The sequence below is a fragment of the Heterocephalus glaber genome, unplaced genomic scaffold, assembly GCF_053883595.1.
Source record: "Heterocephalus glaber isolate CG9 unplaced genomic scaffold, H.glaber_assembly_v1.0 deba00000768, whole genome shotgun sequence".
NCBI classification, from domain to species: Eukaryota; Metazoa; Chordata; class Mammalia; order Rodentia; family Bathyergidae; genus Heterocephalus; species Heterocephalus glaber.
The window spans coordinates 11784562-11803044 of record NW_028258162.1 but is presented as its reverse complement, the minus strand read 5'-3'; the positions used below and the strand labels follow the sequence as shown (position 1 = coordinate 11803044).

At 42.7% G+C, this 18483-nt stretch overlaps 1 protein-coding gene across 1 annotated transcript in view; it reads right to left on the bottom strand.

The window, feature by feature from the left end:
- Nucleotides 1-18483, bottom strand: part of Myo3a (myosin IIIA) — a 420268-nt gene that overhangs the window by 32702 nt on the left and 369083 nt on the right. The window contains exons 31-35 of the mRNA XM_087207257.1: nt 16002-16113; nt 12973-13135; nt 11030-11150; nt 6804-7683; nt 4922-5066 (exon numbers count right to left, since the gene is read on the bottom strand). Of these exons, the coding sequence (XP_087063383.1) occupies nt 4922-5066; nt 6804-7683; nt 11030-11150; nt 12973-13135; nt 16002-16113 (1421 nt within the window). The remainder of the gene's footprint in view (nt 1-4921; nt 5067-6803; nt 7684-11029; nt 11151-12972; nt 13136-16001; nt 16114-18483) is intronic.

The following is an 18483-nucleotide window of genomic DNA, read 5'->3' as shown; positions in this document are numbered from 1 at the left end:
CCCAGTCACCATGGCCGGACCCCTACCTCCCACCGCATTCCTCAGCCCTGTGCCGGCCAGGCGACCACCCCTCCTTGCATTTCTCCAGCCTCCTCTCTAGTCTCTAGCAGAGCCATGGCACCTTTCCTTGAGCACTGCCCTCAGGGCCCCCTTCATGCCTGTACCAGAGCGAGTTGCCGGTCTGGACTAAGTGCTGGGCCGTCCCTCTTGGGTTTGTTCTGAAATGAACCTGTCCTGTTCAGCTTGTATCTTTGGTTTTTCCTCCTTTTTTTCTGAATAGTTTCAGGAAATAACATCTGGGAAATTCAGTAACTATTAACGAATAGGAAGATTGAAACTGGACCCATATCTTTCACCACGCACTAACCTAAAATCGAAATGGATCAAAGATCTAAATGTTAAAACAGAAACACTGCATCTGCTGGAAGAGAGAACAGGTAGAACGCTTGAGGACACAGGAGTAGGCAAAGACTTCATGAACAGAACCCAGAACCCACGGGAAATACTACAAACAATCAACAACTGGGACCTCATCTCATTAAAAAGCTTTTGCACAGCAAGAGAAACCACCAACAGAGTGAAGAGACAACCCACAGAGTGGGAACATTTTTTTTTTTTACCAGCTATTCAGGTAAAGGACTATTTTCTAGAATATATAAAGAACTCAAAAAAAAAAAAATCAGACCTCCCAAATTTAAAGACCCAATGCAAAAATGGGCATATGAAATGAAAAGACACTTCTCAGATGAAGAATTAGAAACGGCAAATAAATATATGAAAAAATGTTCAATGTTACTGGTCATTCATGAAATGCAAATTAAAACAACACTGAGATTCCACCTCACCCCAGAAAGAATGGCTGCTATCAAGAAATCAATGAACAACAAATGCTGGCGGCGCGGTGGGGAAAGAGGAACCCTGCTCCACTGCTGGTGGGAGTGCAGACTGGTGCAAGCACTGTGGAAATCAGTATGGAGATGCCTCAAAGAACTAGGACCAGAGGTCCCATTTGACCCAGCTATCCCTCTGCTGGGGATCTTCCCCAAAGGATTAAAAGCATCATACCACAGCGATATATGCACATCCATAGGTAAATCTTGGAAAGAGCTCAAATGCCCATCAACAGACAAGTGGATAAAGAAGATGTGGGATTTTTTTTATACAGTGGAGTACTACTCTGCCATAAAGAAGGAAGAGCTTCAGACATTTATAGCTTAATGGATGCACCTTGAGACCATACTCTTAAGTGAAATAAATCAGACACACGTGTGTAAATACCACATTGTTTCTCTGGTGTGAGAAACTGAAAGTGGAAATAAGAACTGAGGTGTATAATGGATGTTGGGAAATGGGAAGAAAGTTTCACATGGGAAGGGGAAGTGGGAGGCGGGAGGGAGAATGGAAGGAAGGGACAAGAAGAAAAGTGAAAATAGAAGGAAAAATGGAAACAGAGCTTCTGTACACAGGGCGGGGAGGGGCTTGAGGGGGGGAACGGGATAAAATAAAATAAAATTTATTAAAAAATAAATTGTAACCCTAAAAAATAAAAAGTAAAAAAAGAGAACGCTATGGATGCTGAAGCTCTCCTCTCTCTCGCCCTCAGCGCCATTTGCCACAGCAGCCTCTTGAAAGTGCGCTGCCTGCCGACTCCTGAGGCTCTCCGCGGCCTGGTCAGCCGGGCCTCGCCCTCCCGCTGCCCCTCCTGGCTGTTCGCCCTCTCCCTGGCGCGCCCAGGTCTGATCTCCAGGGCGAGGCTTCGCCCTGCCCCGGGGTGCTTCCCGAATCCCCTCAGCTCCCTGGGGTCTGTGGTCGCGTCCGCCCGGCCGCCCGCTGCGCTGCGCGGTTACCAACCCCTCACAGGCGGCCGTTGACCCAAGCCGGTCCTCCTCCCCGTCGCTTCTAGTGACCCCGAGGCATAGGATAGCTTCGTTCTTTAGCACGTCCACGTGCTCGGGGTGTGCTACTTGGGTCACTTTTCCTCTTTCCCTTCTGCCCTTACTTCTGTCCCTCTCTCTAAAAGCCTCCCTTCTCTACCTTCACGTCGCATTTCTCTTATTTAGGTTTTAGATTCCACTAGGAGTAGAAATGTGACTGTCTTCTGAGTCTGGCTCATCCCTCCTAACATGATGACCCCCGGCTCCACCTATGTCCTGCCACTGACAGGACTCCATTCCCACGGCTCAGTGATATTCATATCTACATGAATAGTATTTAAGACAGAATCGGCCAAAAGTGGATACACCAGAAAAATAAAAACTTGTCTAAATATTGAGACATCACGAGATTAATGCAAATTACCTTTGGCCTCTACAAGTACAAGAGGGGCTCAAAGTGCTGGCCGTTGGTTTCCTGACCTTTATTAGTATGGGGAACTGTTGAAGTATGTGTATATATATATATATATATTTTTTTTTTGGTACCAGAGATTGAACTCGGAACCTTGCGCTTGCAAGGGAGGCAGCAGAACCACTGAGCTAAATCCCCGGCCCATGTCTGTGTATATTTTTTGACAGTCTCTCTCCCCCTCCCCCCAGATATGACATTTATATGCACGCACATCACATTTTCTTTATCCATCAGTGGATGGGTGCTTAGGTTGCTTCCATAGCTTAGCTATTGTGAATTGTGCTGCAGAAGACACACATTCTTAGCCCTTATTTCTTTCTAGCATTATTTTCAAAACAAATCCTACTTTAACTCAGTTGTTTCAATCATTTTTAGTATCTGTGCTGTCACCTTGATTTGTCAGCTGCCTGAGAGGTGAAGCATATTTCTGCGTGGGTCACGGGTGCGTGACCGTGGCGGCTCCATTTCACCCCGGCCCTGTCTTCTCTTGCCTCTTCTTGTCCCTCTGCTTCCAGAGGCTCTGAGTTAGCAGCTCTCCTTTGCCCACCCTTCTGCCATGATGCTCTTGTCTTGGAGTCAGCTGATTGTGGATGGAAACCTCCGAAACTGAGCCAACACAAACCCTTCCTTCTCTAAGCTGTGTATAGGTATTTGGCAACACCAGCAAAAACCTGGCTAACACAGTATCTGACAGACTATTTTTTAGGCTTCTGAGCTGCCCCTGCAGATGACAGGGGCCACATCTAGTTACCTTATGGGTGGGGACTTCAGCAGCTCTGGCCATTAGAGAGCATGCATTGTCTACTCCTCAGCCAGCAGCCACTCTTGGCTGTTCACTGGCACCCAAGGAGTGACTTTTTCTGTCTCGTCTCCTGCTGCTGGCACCCTGGCACTGATGGCATCTCCCCAAGCCCTCCTTTACCCCTGGGTTCGGCATGCTCAGGTCCACCCAGGCCTCCTGAGACTTCCGGCCATTTCAGCCCCTGTCTCAGGCACATTCCCTTGGGCCTGTGAGACCATTACATGTTTGCCAACTTTGCCTTAAATAACTATAGTACTGTCAAGCACAGCAGCAGGACAAGTTCCTCTCCACACGTGCAGGGACAGACTGTCCCTCTACCTGCAGGGTCACGGCAGTGTCTTAGGTATAACCTGCGAAGAAGCTGAGAGCTGATTTCTGATATTCTTAATAAGTCCACTAAAACAATGGCAGACTGAAGAATGAAGTGAATAATTTTGATTTCCTAGCACAATTTGCTGCTTCTCAGGCCTGCACATCAGCAGCCTCCATTCCCTCCTGGGGCAGCCTCCCGCCTCCAGCTCCCCTTTCCAGCCTGGAACACAGTGAGCTGCTTATGCAGGGGCCCTGCTCACTTCCTTTGCATCCCTGTACCACTTGCTCTTCATTGCCCATGCTCTGCTCTTCACAGCAGAGCAGCAGGTGGCAAGTGTCTGAAAGCCACTTTCAGTACAGCTTTTTTTTTTTTTAATCTCCACCACAATTCTTGTCTTGAAAACAACATGGTGAGATAGCAGATGGAAATAGGAAAATATTTTCTTTTCTTTCATATTGGGCAATTAGCCAAGCTCATCTTAGCATTTTCTTGCCTCAGGGATTTTTGCAAGGAGGAAATCAGAAGTGGCATGAGGTCAGTGGCTCCTCCTGTCCTTGCTAAGTGCCAAACACATCACAGAGGTGGCATCAGATGTCTGGTGAGAGAGCAGAGAGCAGGCGAGGGAAAAGAAATGCAGATTCTCCCAGAGGCCAGCAGGGTCCAGGCTGTCTGGCCCTTAGTGACAGAGCTTGGGAGGTGACTAGGCCAAAGAGAGGAGGTGAGCTGGAGCGTGGGTGGACGAGGTGAGACGCCAGAACCCGTTTCCCGAGCAGGGCCTCCCAATCTGAAGACGTCATGAAGGCCAGGGAAGATGAGTTTCTCAGCAGGAACTTCCTGGGAAAGTGACTGCCAGCCACAGGTGACCTGGCCCTTCAAAGACCTACAGGACCCCAGGGTCCCTGCACAACCCTGGGGTGGAGGGGGGAAATGGCTGAGACAGAATTCCCCATCAGTGTAGTGCAACTGGGGCAGTGCGACCGGGCTGATTACAGGACGATTTAAGAACGTTCTTCTTGTGTATTTGGGTTTGCGCAACTTAACAGAGATCTCCACCTTCCATATGCTAATCTAGGCTGCCGATGTTGACCAAAGAAACAAAAATACCTCAAAATGTTTGCTTTCACTTACTGAACTTGCATTCCGGCAGCCCATCTTATAAACCAGTGCTTTTTATTCCCTTCGGATGTTGTAGGTCAAGTTCTAGGTAAGATGTAAGAAAGGAGGAAAAAGTAAAGGAAGAAAACAGGAAGAGAAGGGTGTCAGAGAAGATTGGAAGTGGGTAGAACATTCTGGAAAAATGTGTATCTCTTTCTAAGAAATGGAACAGGACCCCCCCCACCCCCCACCCCGAGGCCAAACAATTGCCTCCAATCTGGCACAGAAAACAGATGGGAAACGAATAAATAATGCATCCGGCATTCCTTTCTCCTTTAGGAATTTCTAGCTGTACTGATTTTTACCTGAGAAGCGCTGTGGAGAGAAAACCCGTCTATTGATTGGCTTGTGGGGACAGACACCCAGATAAAGTGGCTTCAGCTGCTGTGACAGAATCATTTCATTCAATCTTTTCTGCAGAATGAAATATTCTTCAGATAACTTTGATATCTAAAAAGAAGGTCATATGTCAGATAAAAACAATACAAAGAATTCTGCAAGGCCCACAGGTACCCAGGGGTCTGATCCATTACCAACACCCCCTGGGATGCTCAGGTTTCTCTTCAGGACCCACCCTGACCCTGTTCCCGGGTCTGATAAAAGTCAGCACTTCACAGAACATTCTGCTTCGCGGTACTTTCCCACCTGACATTTTTCACTCAAAACTGCCACGCAAATTATGCTACCCACAGCATTTGATCCTGATCGAATCTGGGGTTCCTGACATCCGGGCTCTGCCCTCCCCACTGCCGTGACTGCCATTCTGCTTCTGTCTTGAGGAAGCTCTCGCCTAGCTTTGTCCTCAACCCTCCCTCCTCCCATTCCAGTATTCTCAGCTGGACTTTGGGACCACTCTCTCTGCGTCCTCTCCTTCCACCCTTCTGTCTTGCTGCATCCCTGCTCTGTTTACGTGGCTGTCCTGCTAGGAAGTGTGTGGGACTCCTGCTTTTCTGCCTCTGCTTTGTTCCTGTGGAGCACTGAATCTATGTGCAGGGTGGTATTAGCCAGTGCTGGGTGGATGATTTGATAATCCTAACCTTCCTCCAGGTCTCAGTTGCATAACAGGTCTCGTTCTCATCCCTGATTTGCTCTTCAGACTGAGCACATTTATGCACCAAGGAAAGGAGGGACTGTATGTTTGTAAAACTCATGATTTCCAGGTGTTTTTAAAGAACAGAACAGGAAGGGGGACATTAATCCATGGGAGAACTGCACAGGCAGGCAGAGGCTAGAGGCTAGAGGTGTCTGGGCCTCACCCGCAGTCCTAGAGCAGGGATCCAGGAGAGCTGCAGTGCTTTGTCTGAGGCTCAGCCACACTGGGGACTGACGGCAGGGCTCAGGGCCTCAGGGGCATTAGATAACCCTTCTTTGAACCACCCTATCTTGATATTTCTTCTATTATACACCATCAACTATCCTAGTAATTCACGTATTTTAGAGATCATCTGGTTACAATATTTTACTTTACACAGGATAAAAGGGTGGACACATAGAGTCATTTTCCTAAGATCTTAGAAATGGGAAGAGACATTCACAGGAGCCGGCTCCAGTGAGCTCTCCGTGGTACTGATTCACCAAAGGTCTATGTTAAGCAGTGAGAAGCCCTAAAACCTGCTGCTTCTATGCTCCCCTCTAGAAGCAGCTGAGATCTGTCTATGAGTGGCATAAGGTATGCTCTGGGAGGGAATTTTTTCCATGAGGCTTTTCTTTATAATCCTCGTTGTCCATGACTGCTTCTTGTCATAAAACTTTCATCTTCGTCAAACACATACCTCAGGATGGCTATATATCTTATTTTGACATCTAATTGTGTCTTTTCAACTAACATTTGAGCCAGGAAGAAAGTATAGACTTCACGGTGTTTAGAATACTTTAAAAATTTTAGCAATAACCAAAATCTCAGATACACGAAACTGTGCATAATCCAACTCTAGCATTTTAGCAAGCAATGTAAACCAATGTCTAGTGTCTCTACGTGAGGTTTTCATACTATATATTATTTTTATCAAATTGAACTGGTTTAAAAGCTCATGGACACTTAATTAGCAGAATCCCTGAGATATTTTACTGAAAAGGTCTCATAAACACAGGTTAAATAATATACTAGTTATCAGTTTTGTTACATTCACTTATTGGGTAGCTCCCAGAGATTTTTTCCTAGTAAAGAAATTTTTTTCATTTACATACCTGCTTTGAAAAAACTGCCAAATCACACACTTCTTTTTCTGAAGTTGCTTTTGAATCACTGCCATCCTTCACCTTGCTATTACAGATTCCAGCATGTTTTGTGGGACAGGAATACACACCGTGAGTATTTTTTGTTACCTCTGCTGGTGTCGCAAGAGCCCTTTGACCCTTAAAGGAAGGAGACTGTTGATCCTCCCTCAACTGCGGCCTCTGCTTCAAAGCACGGTATTTGCTCTGGATGAACACTGCAGCTTTGTGTTCCTCCCCCTGGGCTGACAGCACTGGGTCCACGTGTCTCGTGTGGCCTCTCTTCTGGCTGCATATGGATGCATTCTGGGTATCCGCAGATGTCTTCTTTTCTTTTCCCTTGCTACTTGTATTTTGAGCAACTGAGCTTTGGCTAAGAGTGGGTTTCAAACTTTTTTTCAAAGAAGTCTCATTTCCAGCTGACCAAAGCCCTGGGTAGCTTGGCCTTTCCAGTGTGCTCTTCCTCTCTGGACATGCTGCTCTGGGTTCTTCCAATCGCCTTTCCTCTACATCCCTCTGATAGCAATGCGGCCCCTCAGTGTCCTCTTTCTCCGCTGTCCTTAGATTACTGTTCTCTTCCAGGTCTTTGATGTACTTCTGCTTGGAGCTTGCATCTGCCCAGGAGCCCCCCACAGGATACAGTTCTTGATTAACCTCTTCTCCACACCTGCTATTCACCTTTTCCTGAGAGTGACATCCTCTGTGGTTACGCTCCACAGCTTTAGTGGTTTCTCCTTCTGTTCTACAGGCAGAAGTCTGCCCTATACATAGACTCCCTTTATTATTTGGAGCTGGAATTACTGGTTCATTAGTAGACACCACATTTTCTGTTTGTTTCTTCACAAAAGAGTCCCTGTGTAAGATATATTATATCTGAGTATATATAATAAGCTAAAGCTTATTACTTCTTTTGGCAATAAACTACCTGCAGCATAACATTGAAGAAAAACAAAAAGGACAAAGAAAACTCAAACTAAAAACTTTTCTCTTTTTCTCAAGATAGCATCTCGCTAGTGAGTTCAGGCTGGACTTGAACTCACAGTGATCCTCCTGCCTCAGCCTCCTGAGTGCTGGGATTACAGGAGTGTGCCACTACACCCAGCCCTAGAAACTTCTGAAGTCACTTAATCAAATGCTTCCCAAAATGTTCTCTCTACTGATAACCATACTCAAAGAAAAAACCAGTTTCAGTGGAAACTGAGAAAGAGGCTAGTATGTCAGGAATTATATTTTCATTTAATGGGGCATCAAAATTCTAGGAATTTAATCCCTTCAAAATAAATCATTTTAAAAAGTGATGATGATGTGGAACATAAACCTAGTTTTGAAACCAGTGAGCCGAGTATGTTCACTGGGCTCATGTTCTGTGCTTTAACAAGCACCGTGTTTATTTACCACAGGAAATAGCTTGCAAAATTAAAGTTAAAGCAGTGTCCCTCATACAGTGCAAGACTGTGTAATACACGGGGCAGAATTTTACAGTTGTTACTTTGTATTTTTGTTTTTGTTTTGGTACCGGGGATTGAACTCGCGGACTTTGCACTCGCAAAGCAGGCGGCGGACCCGCTGAGCTAAATCCCCAGCTCTACAGTTGTTACTTTGCCAATATCCTTCCAAAATAATTTCCCCTTAACTTGATGATAAGGAGATAAGTTCTTCTCAATATTGCGTTTTGTTTTTTTTTTCCCTAGTAAAGGACAAAAACCTCCCCAGAGCAACACGGGTGTGAACAGTGTGTGCAGCGGAGTCCAAGGTCCTAGCTGACTCTAACACAGCTCCTTGCTGGGTAGGGGTCTTTGGCCCAAAACTGTCAACTTGGCCCAGGGGTCTGTGCAAAAAGCACTTTGGCAATATGTGTGTGAAGGACTTTCTTGGAGGCAAACTTAGAAAAACGGACTGGGATTCCATCTTCCTAATTCTACAGGTCACTTCTTAGGTCTGCTATGGAATTCCCGAGTTTATACCAGAGGCACAAGAGTCCAGGGCATTAGTTAGAAAATGAGGTGGGGAGCCAGGACTCCCCATGCTCTGATGAGAGACTGTGCTAAGCACTTTGAGTAATTCCACAACAGCCACCTCAGAGAGCATTCAATAAAAATACAACCGATTAGAGAAGATAGGCATGATGTCTCTAAATAGCCATAGTCCAAAGCATCCATTGCATTAGTCTTGAGACTTTAAAGGCTCCATGCAGTTCCCAGGTCTGCGGCCTGTCTGAATTCATGCCAAGGACACTCTACCCTGCACCTGAGGCTAGCACGGGACTCAGAAGGCCTAACCACCATGCATGCTGCTGCTTCTGAGGAGAACCTTCCAGTTCTGCAGCTGGAGACCCTCAGACCTGCTAGAGAGGGTGCAGGACTCAAGGTTTCCCCAGCTCCCAGTGGAGGTCTTCTCGGTCTCGGGTCAGGGACAACTTAGTGCCCATGAAGGGAGACAGGCTGCGGGCGACCGGGGCCACGAAGGCCAGAAGTTGCAGGGCTGAGGGCCCCAGAGTGCAGGTCTTGGGAGGCTGGTATGGGCAGCACGCTCCTGCCTCAGCCTCCCTCTGCTTTTCTCTGGACTTCCCTTCACTCTCTGTTTGTACTTTCAAAAAAAATCTATTTTTAACTGATACATAAAATACAAAACTCATACATGTTAATGAGGTGTCAGGTACATATTGTGTAATTGGGTTAAAATACTCATCTCAAATATTTATCACTTGTTTTGGTGGGAACATTTATATTATGCTACTTCTTCCATGTGTGACTTTGTACTCCATCTCCTATGACAGTAGTTCAACAGATATCAAATTCGCCATGTCAGACCAATGGGGACCCGAAGTGGCTCTGATAAACAGTAGAGGCCTAATAGGTATTTGTGAAAACTGACAGCTAATTCCTGGTGTTCTCAGAAGGGAGGTGGAAGGCATCAGGATCTAACTGAGCACCAGACTTCCTTATTGACTCATAAAATTGACAAGTAGTAATTTAAATTCTACAAATAGTAACGTCTAGAAGTAATAAAATTAGTCCATCTAGCCTCTATCTGCGGCCAGTTCGTATTTCTTGCAGACTCCTGACATTCAGATGTTAGAGGTAACAGCTGCCCTCCTGCTCCTGAGGCAGGCATGTGGTCACTATGAAGGTTTCTGGACCATTTTACCGCCAGTCACAAGGAGAAACAAAATCGTTTGGCTCCTTACAGGCAAAGACAAAGGGCATATATGTAGGTCTCTGAATACAGAAGGGACTGAAAACACCAGTGCCAGATGGACATTCACGTTTGTCAAGTACGGAAACGAGGTGGCCTAGGTGAGGGGGGTCTGTAAGTGAGGTGAGGGGAGACATGGCAGGAGGCTGTCTTGGGACCGCCACAGGGATGAGTGCTGGGGGGAGTGTCCGCCGTGGGCGGGTGGGGAGAGGGGACCTGCCTCTGCTTCTGTTGTATTCTTTCACCTCCCACGGCTGCTGTTAGAGGCAGTGTTGGAAGTGGGGGCTGGGCTGATCTTTGCCTCCAGTTACTCATGTTTTGCATGTTTTGATCCATTCAAGGTTCTCCACTTGGGCAAAATCTAGGTATTTTTCCTTTCCTTATCCCTGCTAACCAAGGCAGGGCTTACTACTTCTTGACCTCTCTGAACCCTTTGCATATTTTTACAGCAAAGTTAACCCACTAGACTAGGAAGGTGTTATATTCATTTTTCCTGACTCTGTGAACAATCTGAGGACAAAGATTTTGTTTCATTTGTCTGTGTCCCTACCGCCGAGCATAAAGCCTGCTGTGTAAAGGAATTCAGCTGGATCTGCTAATATGCACTTGGTGATATACAGAGAGGGTGAGAGAAAGGGCAGCTATGATTATGACTTAAGGGCCAATGGCACATCGGCTATGAAGGCCATGAGAATGAATGAGCTAGCTCAGGGAGCTTATTTAGATGAGGAGGATTTGACTATGGAAACAGGAGTCGTTAATAACAAGGAACACTCAGAATTTGGAGCAGAATTTCAGAGAGCAGCCGAGTAGAAGCCAAGGTGGGGGTGGAAAGCAAACTCTTGGAGGGAAGTGTGATCACTGGTAGGACACACCAACAGATTCCCAAATGAGGTAAGAGCAAAGGTGGCCCTGGGTTTGGAGAAAGACTGACCATGATTCTCTGATCCTACAGAAGCGAAAAAAACTTTGTCAAAATGGTATAAGAAAGAACATCACCATACCTTTTATTTTCAAAGTTTTTCTTGTAGGCAAATTCCTTATCATGAGTCTGAAGGGTTACTATGGTTGCGTTTTTCATGTTAATTTCTTTTCTTTGTTTCCTGACTAGATGTCCTCTTGCAGCTGAAAGATAGAAGAACCAAACTAGTGTTAATCATAAGAACTAAAAGAATATTACCTAAAATGAGTAGAAAGAAGTGGTTTTGACCATTAATGTTGAGGAGGAAAATGCAATTAAAGATACCAGATAGAAAAAATTTATCTTAAAAATGGGATTCATCAACAGCACTCTTTTAGATGCAAGCTATGGGAATAGAATCACTGCAGAGTATCTTTCAAATTATGGGGAGGACTGAAATGAACCTAAAATGACAGAGATTAGAAAGGTTGATGACAAGGTATATACCTTGCTTAAAGTTTGCTAATAATTATTTTCCTTTTCTTTTGCTATGCTAAACTTTTAGTGAGAGGAAGTCCTTATGATCTACGTGTATGTTTTGGACATTCTGGCCAACCACCCTTGGGGCCACATGTATTTCAGAATTCAGATTTAGAAACATGATTTAGAAAAATAACATTGAGAAAATGAATAGGCTGTAACATCCCCATTTGGAACAGCATGCCATAATCAAGCTTAGTAATATTTCTTTAGGAAAAGCAAATGTTTTAAGCAAGGGGAATGAACAGAGGTCTGTAAATAACCTCCCTTCAGATAACACATGGTTCACTGCCAAATAAGTTATTTAAAACTTTTTTTGGAGCTTTATGCATTTCAGGATTGTAGATAAAGAATTAGATACCAAACTATAGAGACTGCATTTTGATTTCTTATTGAGAATTTAATTGGGGCTGGGGATTCAGCTCAGTGGTTCAGCCGCCTGCCTCACAAATGCAAGGTCCTGAGTTCAATCCCCAGTTCCAAAAAAAAAAAAAAAAAAAAAAAAGAGACGTTAACCACTTAAAATTCCAAAAGAGGAACCAATAACCCATTACTGATTGGCAGAACTGGGCCTGAACATGGATCTCTTCAACATGAGTCAGCTATTCTGCTAGCCATACTGCGGTTCTTCAGAATGTGGATGTGCGTTATCATTGGGTTGCAAAATTGACTTAGTGGGCTCCATCTAGCATCTAAAATTAAGTGGAATAGACTAGAAAAGAAAATATTAGAGCACGCTGTTTGTAGTATGTAAGCATGTATATTCAGTTACCAAGTAAGGAACATGTTTTTACTATGTGTTCAGTAAAGAATTTTTTTTTTTTGCTTAAATTCTTTTATTGGTACATTTTAGGTATACAATACCTTCACATTTATCCTTGGGTGCTTGCACCTGTACATCATGTATCTTGGTTCTTACAGTAAAGAAATTTTGAAAGACACTGTACCAAGCCATGCTAGACTCTATTTAAATTTAATGTCCTGAGGAAAGACAGAAAGTGAAATCCAAAGACTCTGAATACATTTTAATAAAAAATTTGTGAAGTAAAGTGTGGTTATAGATATTATTTCCCGAGAATTAATAAAAAGGGATACCCCTTAACAAAATAAAATTTAATTAAGTTGTCAAAATTATGGCAAGTGTAACCTTTGAAACAGAGTAGGAAGTCTTATTATCTGATGCATTATAATACTGTACTGATTTCTGAGAGCCATAATTAAATCAATCACTTGTCACAACTTGCAAAATAGGCCAATTGCGTTTCATTAATCCTCAACAGAAAATTTAAAAATTAAATTATTTGATCTAAAAACATTCATTCAAATATTGAAAGTGTCAATCACCAAGACAATCTAGTTTAGATTTACTATAGAGAAAGTATCAAATCAATACAGGCTGGGAATAAATACAAAAGCTACATGAGCTACCAAAGCACCAGCAGATTTTGGCTCATATCTAAATCCAGCTCGATGCTTGTTACACCGTGAGATGTTCTGAGTTATTACCTGACTGTATTATAATAGCACTTTCTTTCCTCTTCTGCTGGATATTTTTGTATCTTCTTGAACCCAAGAATGCTCTGACACAGGCTTGAATCAAGATAAGCTTGTCAATGGCTTCCTTTCGCAATAGATTTAACTGTTCCACATGGTAATACTTAAGGAACACCTTAAAAGAATTAAAGCAAAATACAAATAAAAGCATAGCACACAGATGTGACGCACTCCTGTGCTCCACTATGGAAGACAGAAATCTTTGTAGATTTGGGAAATTACCATCTTTCACTTCTTTTGCCTAGGTGTAGCTATGACAGAATAGATTTTTATGCTTAAAGAATCCCTTTTCTTGGAGAGGGAAGTCGAAAATGGCAGTGATACTGCTTACTTACAACAGGTAACCTTGCTATTTTGTTACAGGGGGACAATAAGAATGAAGAATGTTGAGCTCTTTTAGCAAAGTTTTAGCATCACATGTTGAGTGAAGCTAATTTATATCATTATATTTTCAAGTTTAAAAATCTTACTCATCTATTTATAAGATAGAAGACAATTATAATTTTATTAGTTCATTCATCAAATGGTTATTGAAACATCTATTATATGTACTTATCTAGTGGGGATACAGAGATGTCCTTAGTGAAGGGAGTAAGGCAGAGAGAGGCCCCAGGCAGGTTTAATTAACAATACTGTCACTAGACCCAAAGGCCACTGTGGAGAACAGAGGTTTGACTTGGATCATTATAAAATCAACAGTAACCAGGGCCAGGGATTTGGCTTAGTGGTGTCACCACTTGACTCGCAAGCACAAGGTCCTGAGTTCGATCCCTGGTACCAAAAAAAAAAAAAAGAAAAAAAAATCAACAGTAACCAGAGCAAGGGCGGAGCCTGAGGTCCTGGACGAATGTTTAGCTTCACCCTGCTCCCTAAAGACATAAAAAGTTTTTTTATTTTATTGGTTAAATTTCCTAATAAAAATCACCTCAAAGAGTTCATTGAACCCATCAAGACAGCCACATAAATTCAAACGTCATGGCTGAGTCATCAGACCTCATTCACCCGACTGTTGAATTCACTTAGCTTTCCACTGAACTTGAGAAGCTGCCACCACAAGCAGAGTTTAGCATTATAGATTTTGACTGAATTCAGTTTTAATTTCTTTTTTTTTTTTTTTTTTTTTTTGGTACTGGGGATCGAACTTGGGTCCTTGCGCTTGCGCAGCAGGCAGCGAAACCACTGAGCTAAATCCCCGGCCCTCAGTTTTAATTTCTACAGGACTCGAAATGTTAATATATTTATTCTATGCTGCTGTTGACAATTCATTTAAAATTCAATTTGTTTAAAAAGGTCATCATTTCTTCCCCCGCATAGCATTAGAAATGTTCTTATATTAAATACTTTTATCCATGTTAATGAGCTGGAAAAGGTGAAGTGGAAGAATACAAATAGCTTGAAAATGCTACTTAAATATCATGTAGAACTGGAGGGGCAAAGGGCCTTTTTACACGTTAAAACTGTTTCAGACCATAAATGATGAGATTTCAGCCTGATGAAATTCATCTTTGTGAGCTAAATGAAAGTGGTGTGAAAAAAATGCATACTTTTTCAATGCCCAGAATTTTACCTTGTTAAATATTAAAGTAAATAAGTATTGCTGAATATGCGGGACACTCAGTCTAGGACTGACAGTTTTTAAACATCCCTTAAACTGTTACAGAATTGTCGTGTCCTTGAGTTTATGATAATCTTCCAATCCTCCTAGCCCTGATATACACTAACATAGATTTCTCTGTGATGTGAAGCTTGTGTTCATCCACTGTGGTACCCGACAGTAGTTATTCTTGAGTGGCCAATCTCTGAGCCTCTCTTGACTTTAATGTGTCCCTTCTTCATCCTTCCTAGTGATGCATTTAGTATGCCCTAAGATGCAGTCAGTGTACACTGGTGCCTCATTTATTTTCTTCTATCTATCTTGCATACTTTGAGGGTAGGTGAAAATTCCAATGCATGTTTTCTCCAAACAGCCATGGTTTTTGCTTCCATATTCAAGATCAGTTATAGTTCTTTTAAACTTTATTCTCTAAGGGTTTAAATAAGTTGAGCCCTTACAGGATCTCAAAACTAAAGATAAAAACTCCAATATCTTAACACATAGTCTAGAAATAACTGTTAAGATTTTACTTCAAATTTTATTATTAATAGAAACAAATTTGAGAATTAATAAATAAAACAGAAATACTATTTACAGGGCTATGATTCTCCAAAGTTTTTTTCTCTGTTTGGTGAATGATTAAAATAGACAAAATACATTAGTCTATTTTCAGTGCCATTTGAAGTAAAGTTATGTTCATTATAAAAGTTTGTGATAAATATTCAAGGTAAATATTTTCTTGTATTTTTAAAATTTTTTCTTTTTTTAATACAGTGGACCCTCAAGTTGTGACTGGCCTGACATATGAACAACTTGGGTTAATTAGGTTAATGGAAGATCCATCTGCCTCTTGTTATCATGTAGCCAGGTAAGCATCCAGATCTCAGCTGTATTGACTTACAACCAACTTGAGTTACAACCAGCCACTGGAACTGATCGGGTCTGTAAGTCAAGAGTCCACTGTTCACGTTGGCAGTGCCTGATGTCTACAGTCATCTTGGGAGTGGATACCTGTGCCCAATAAGCTTGTTTCTCTTTTTAGTTCTTCCTCTTCCGCCACCTCCCTCCCTATGCCCCTAAATCCCTTTCCCCATTTTCATTCTTGTTCTCCTCCTCCGCTCATGTGGGTGTCAGGCAGTGCCTCATTCGTTGAGGTCACAGGTTCTTGCACATGGCGCGTCGTAATTGTACTTACTCCTCCCCACCCCAGATCTCCTGGACCCCTTTGCCAAAAGAAACTTTGTGAATTTGAAAATATCATCCCCTATTTAAAAAACAGAGATTCTGTACTTAAAAGCCATGATATTTTCTATCACTGTAAAATGTAATTCTCAGTAAACACAATATAATCATTCAGCTTTTCCACAAAAATGACACAAAACATTACTTTTGTTTTTCCGAGAGCCCAGTTGTCAAGACCGGCTTTTTCCAGAATGGCAGCACAGGAGTCCGGGCTCACTGGGGGCTCCTCTCTCGACTTGTAGCAGAGCACGGAGTACCTGGAATGGGAAGCAGTGCCAGTTAGTGCCCTACAGTGGTCCAGGCTCTCAGCACCTGGTGGTGGGCAGACTGAGACTTAGTGCAAGCCAACCTTTGCGCATCCTAAGAATGGCCCAGGGTGGACCGATTCCTCCATGAGTTCTGCTTGTGTTGAAGCCCTGGGAGCCAAACCACCGTGCAAAGTGCCAAGTGTGGAATGAAGTCAGTTTCTGTGGTTCTTAGTGTGAGACTTCATTGGAAATAACCACAGTAAAAACCTGGTGCTACAGTTTGGATATTTGTAAATACCCACAAAGGTCCCATGTGTCCAAAGCTTGTCCCTGGAGTGGTGCTGCTAGAAGGCTGTGGCGTCTTTAAGAAGTGGGGCCCAGGGGGAGGTCTTCAGGTCACTGGGGTGCACCTTGAAGGGGGAATTGGGACACCAGCCCCTTCCTTTTCCTCTTCCCTTCACTCACACATGAGCATGATGGGCCCCCGCAGGCCCATAGCAATGGGACCAAGGAACCATGGACTGACACACCAAAACTGTGAGCCACAATAAACCTTTTCTCACGATAAGCTGATTATCTGAGGCATTAGTTATAGCACCGAGAGCTGACTAAACATAGTACCCTGTGCAAAGCAAGTTCACACTGCATATTTTCCCCTAAGACTGATCCTTGTCACAAAGCAAAAGACAGAATAGACAAAAGGTCAGTGGAATTTTGAGGAGTCAAAGCTAGGGCTGGACAGAGAGGGTTATTTAAGTCTCATTTACACCTCCACAGGACCCTGGCAAATTGTTCTGCCTTCCTGCGAGTCTATGCCAATTTAGATGACAGCTTTCAAATTAGAGACAGAAAAAGTTTAACCTTTTATTTCTGGAACTTCTTATTCAGAACAGTTATGCTGTGTTTTCTATATAGTTTCTATCTAGTTCTTCCTCATTTATTATGTGGTAATTTGCTATTTTATTATAGCACAGAACTTTGAAGTATATATACAGTACAAGAACTTATTCTCATTTCCAACCTTCTAAAACAATGTCTTCCAAATACAACATCACCAGCACAATAGATTTAGTTTTCCTTATGGTTTATATTGTAAAACCACAGTTATTTTTATGAGTATTAAGTTAGCCAGGCACCGAAGGCTCTAATTTTAACCCAACTGATTTTCTCATTTTATTTTGTCACTTCACTCACGTCCGTTCTGCCAGTCCAGGCTGAGGTCTCCGGCCTGTTTCTGGCACTCCAACGAGAACAGTGAGAGTCCCTTCCTGGCTTCCCCACGAGCTGTCTGAGGCCCCCTTTCAATATTCTCTTGGCTCTGGGAGACGTTCTTTCCCTCCTCTGAACACTTGCCCTGTGTGCCATTCTCCTGGGCTTGGCACTGATGGCCTTGTGTTGCTTGTTGGCTTTCCATGTCTGTGCTCTGATAATCCTGACTGGCCCATTAATTCTTTTCTTTTCTGGTACCGGTGATCGAACTCGGGACCTTGCCCTTGCAAAACAGGTGGCAGCACCACTGAGGTAAATCCCCAGCCCTGGCCCATTAATTCTTGACCAGAAGCCGGACTTAAAATTTTATGACTCCCACAGCTCTGAACACAATGTACATGTACACACACACACACACACACACACTCACAATCACTGAAATTTAAGGATGCTTATATTAATATTCCACTAGTAATACTGATATTAACATTTGAGCAACTTACAAGGAGTCTGCTTGTCTCCTAAAACATGAAACTTATAAGGTCAAATTTTACTTTTGAAATTTAAAACTCCTTTGTATCTAGTATTTTGGTGTTACTCACTTTTGTGGACAGAATGAAGAATTTACCTTTTGGCTAATAAGAAATTCCAGTGTTGTTTATTTATTAGTTTTGACAGAAAATTCAGCATGGTCTGTAGGGAGTAAACTCAATGATTAGACGCTGGTTACATTTCCGAATTCTAAAACTTAAACTTTTAAAGTTGGTCTTAAACTACTATAAAATTTTTCTAACATAAAACCTATGATATTGGTGTAATTTTGATATTCCTCAAAAAATGGTAGCATTTTCTTGATTTCAAAGCATTCAAATGACTATTTTTTTCATTTTCAGTTTTTTAAAGAAAAAATACCAAAAACTCTAGGAAATGCTGAAAATATGAAGATTAGCAGAAAGAATCATAATTCTCACTGCCTTTAGTCAAGGTCTCGGTTACTCCAGTAATTCCTCACATGACTTTGGTAGGGGGCACAGTCAGAAATCACAATTTGTTGGACAATTGCAAAATGAGTCTTTGCTTTGTTCTTAGTATTCATTTATATAATTTGAAAAAGGCTGGTGGCTTCTTTAATACTAGGTTTCACTTGGAAGTTCCTATTTATTCTTATTT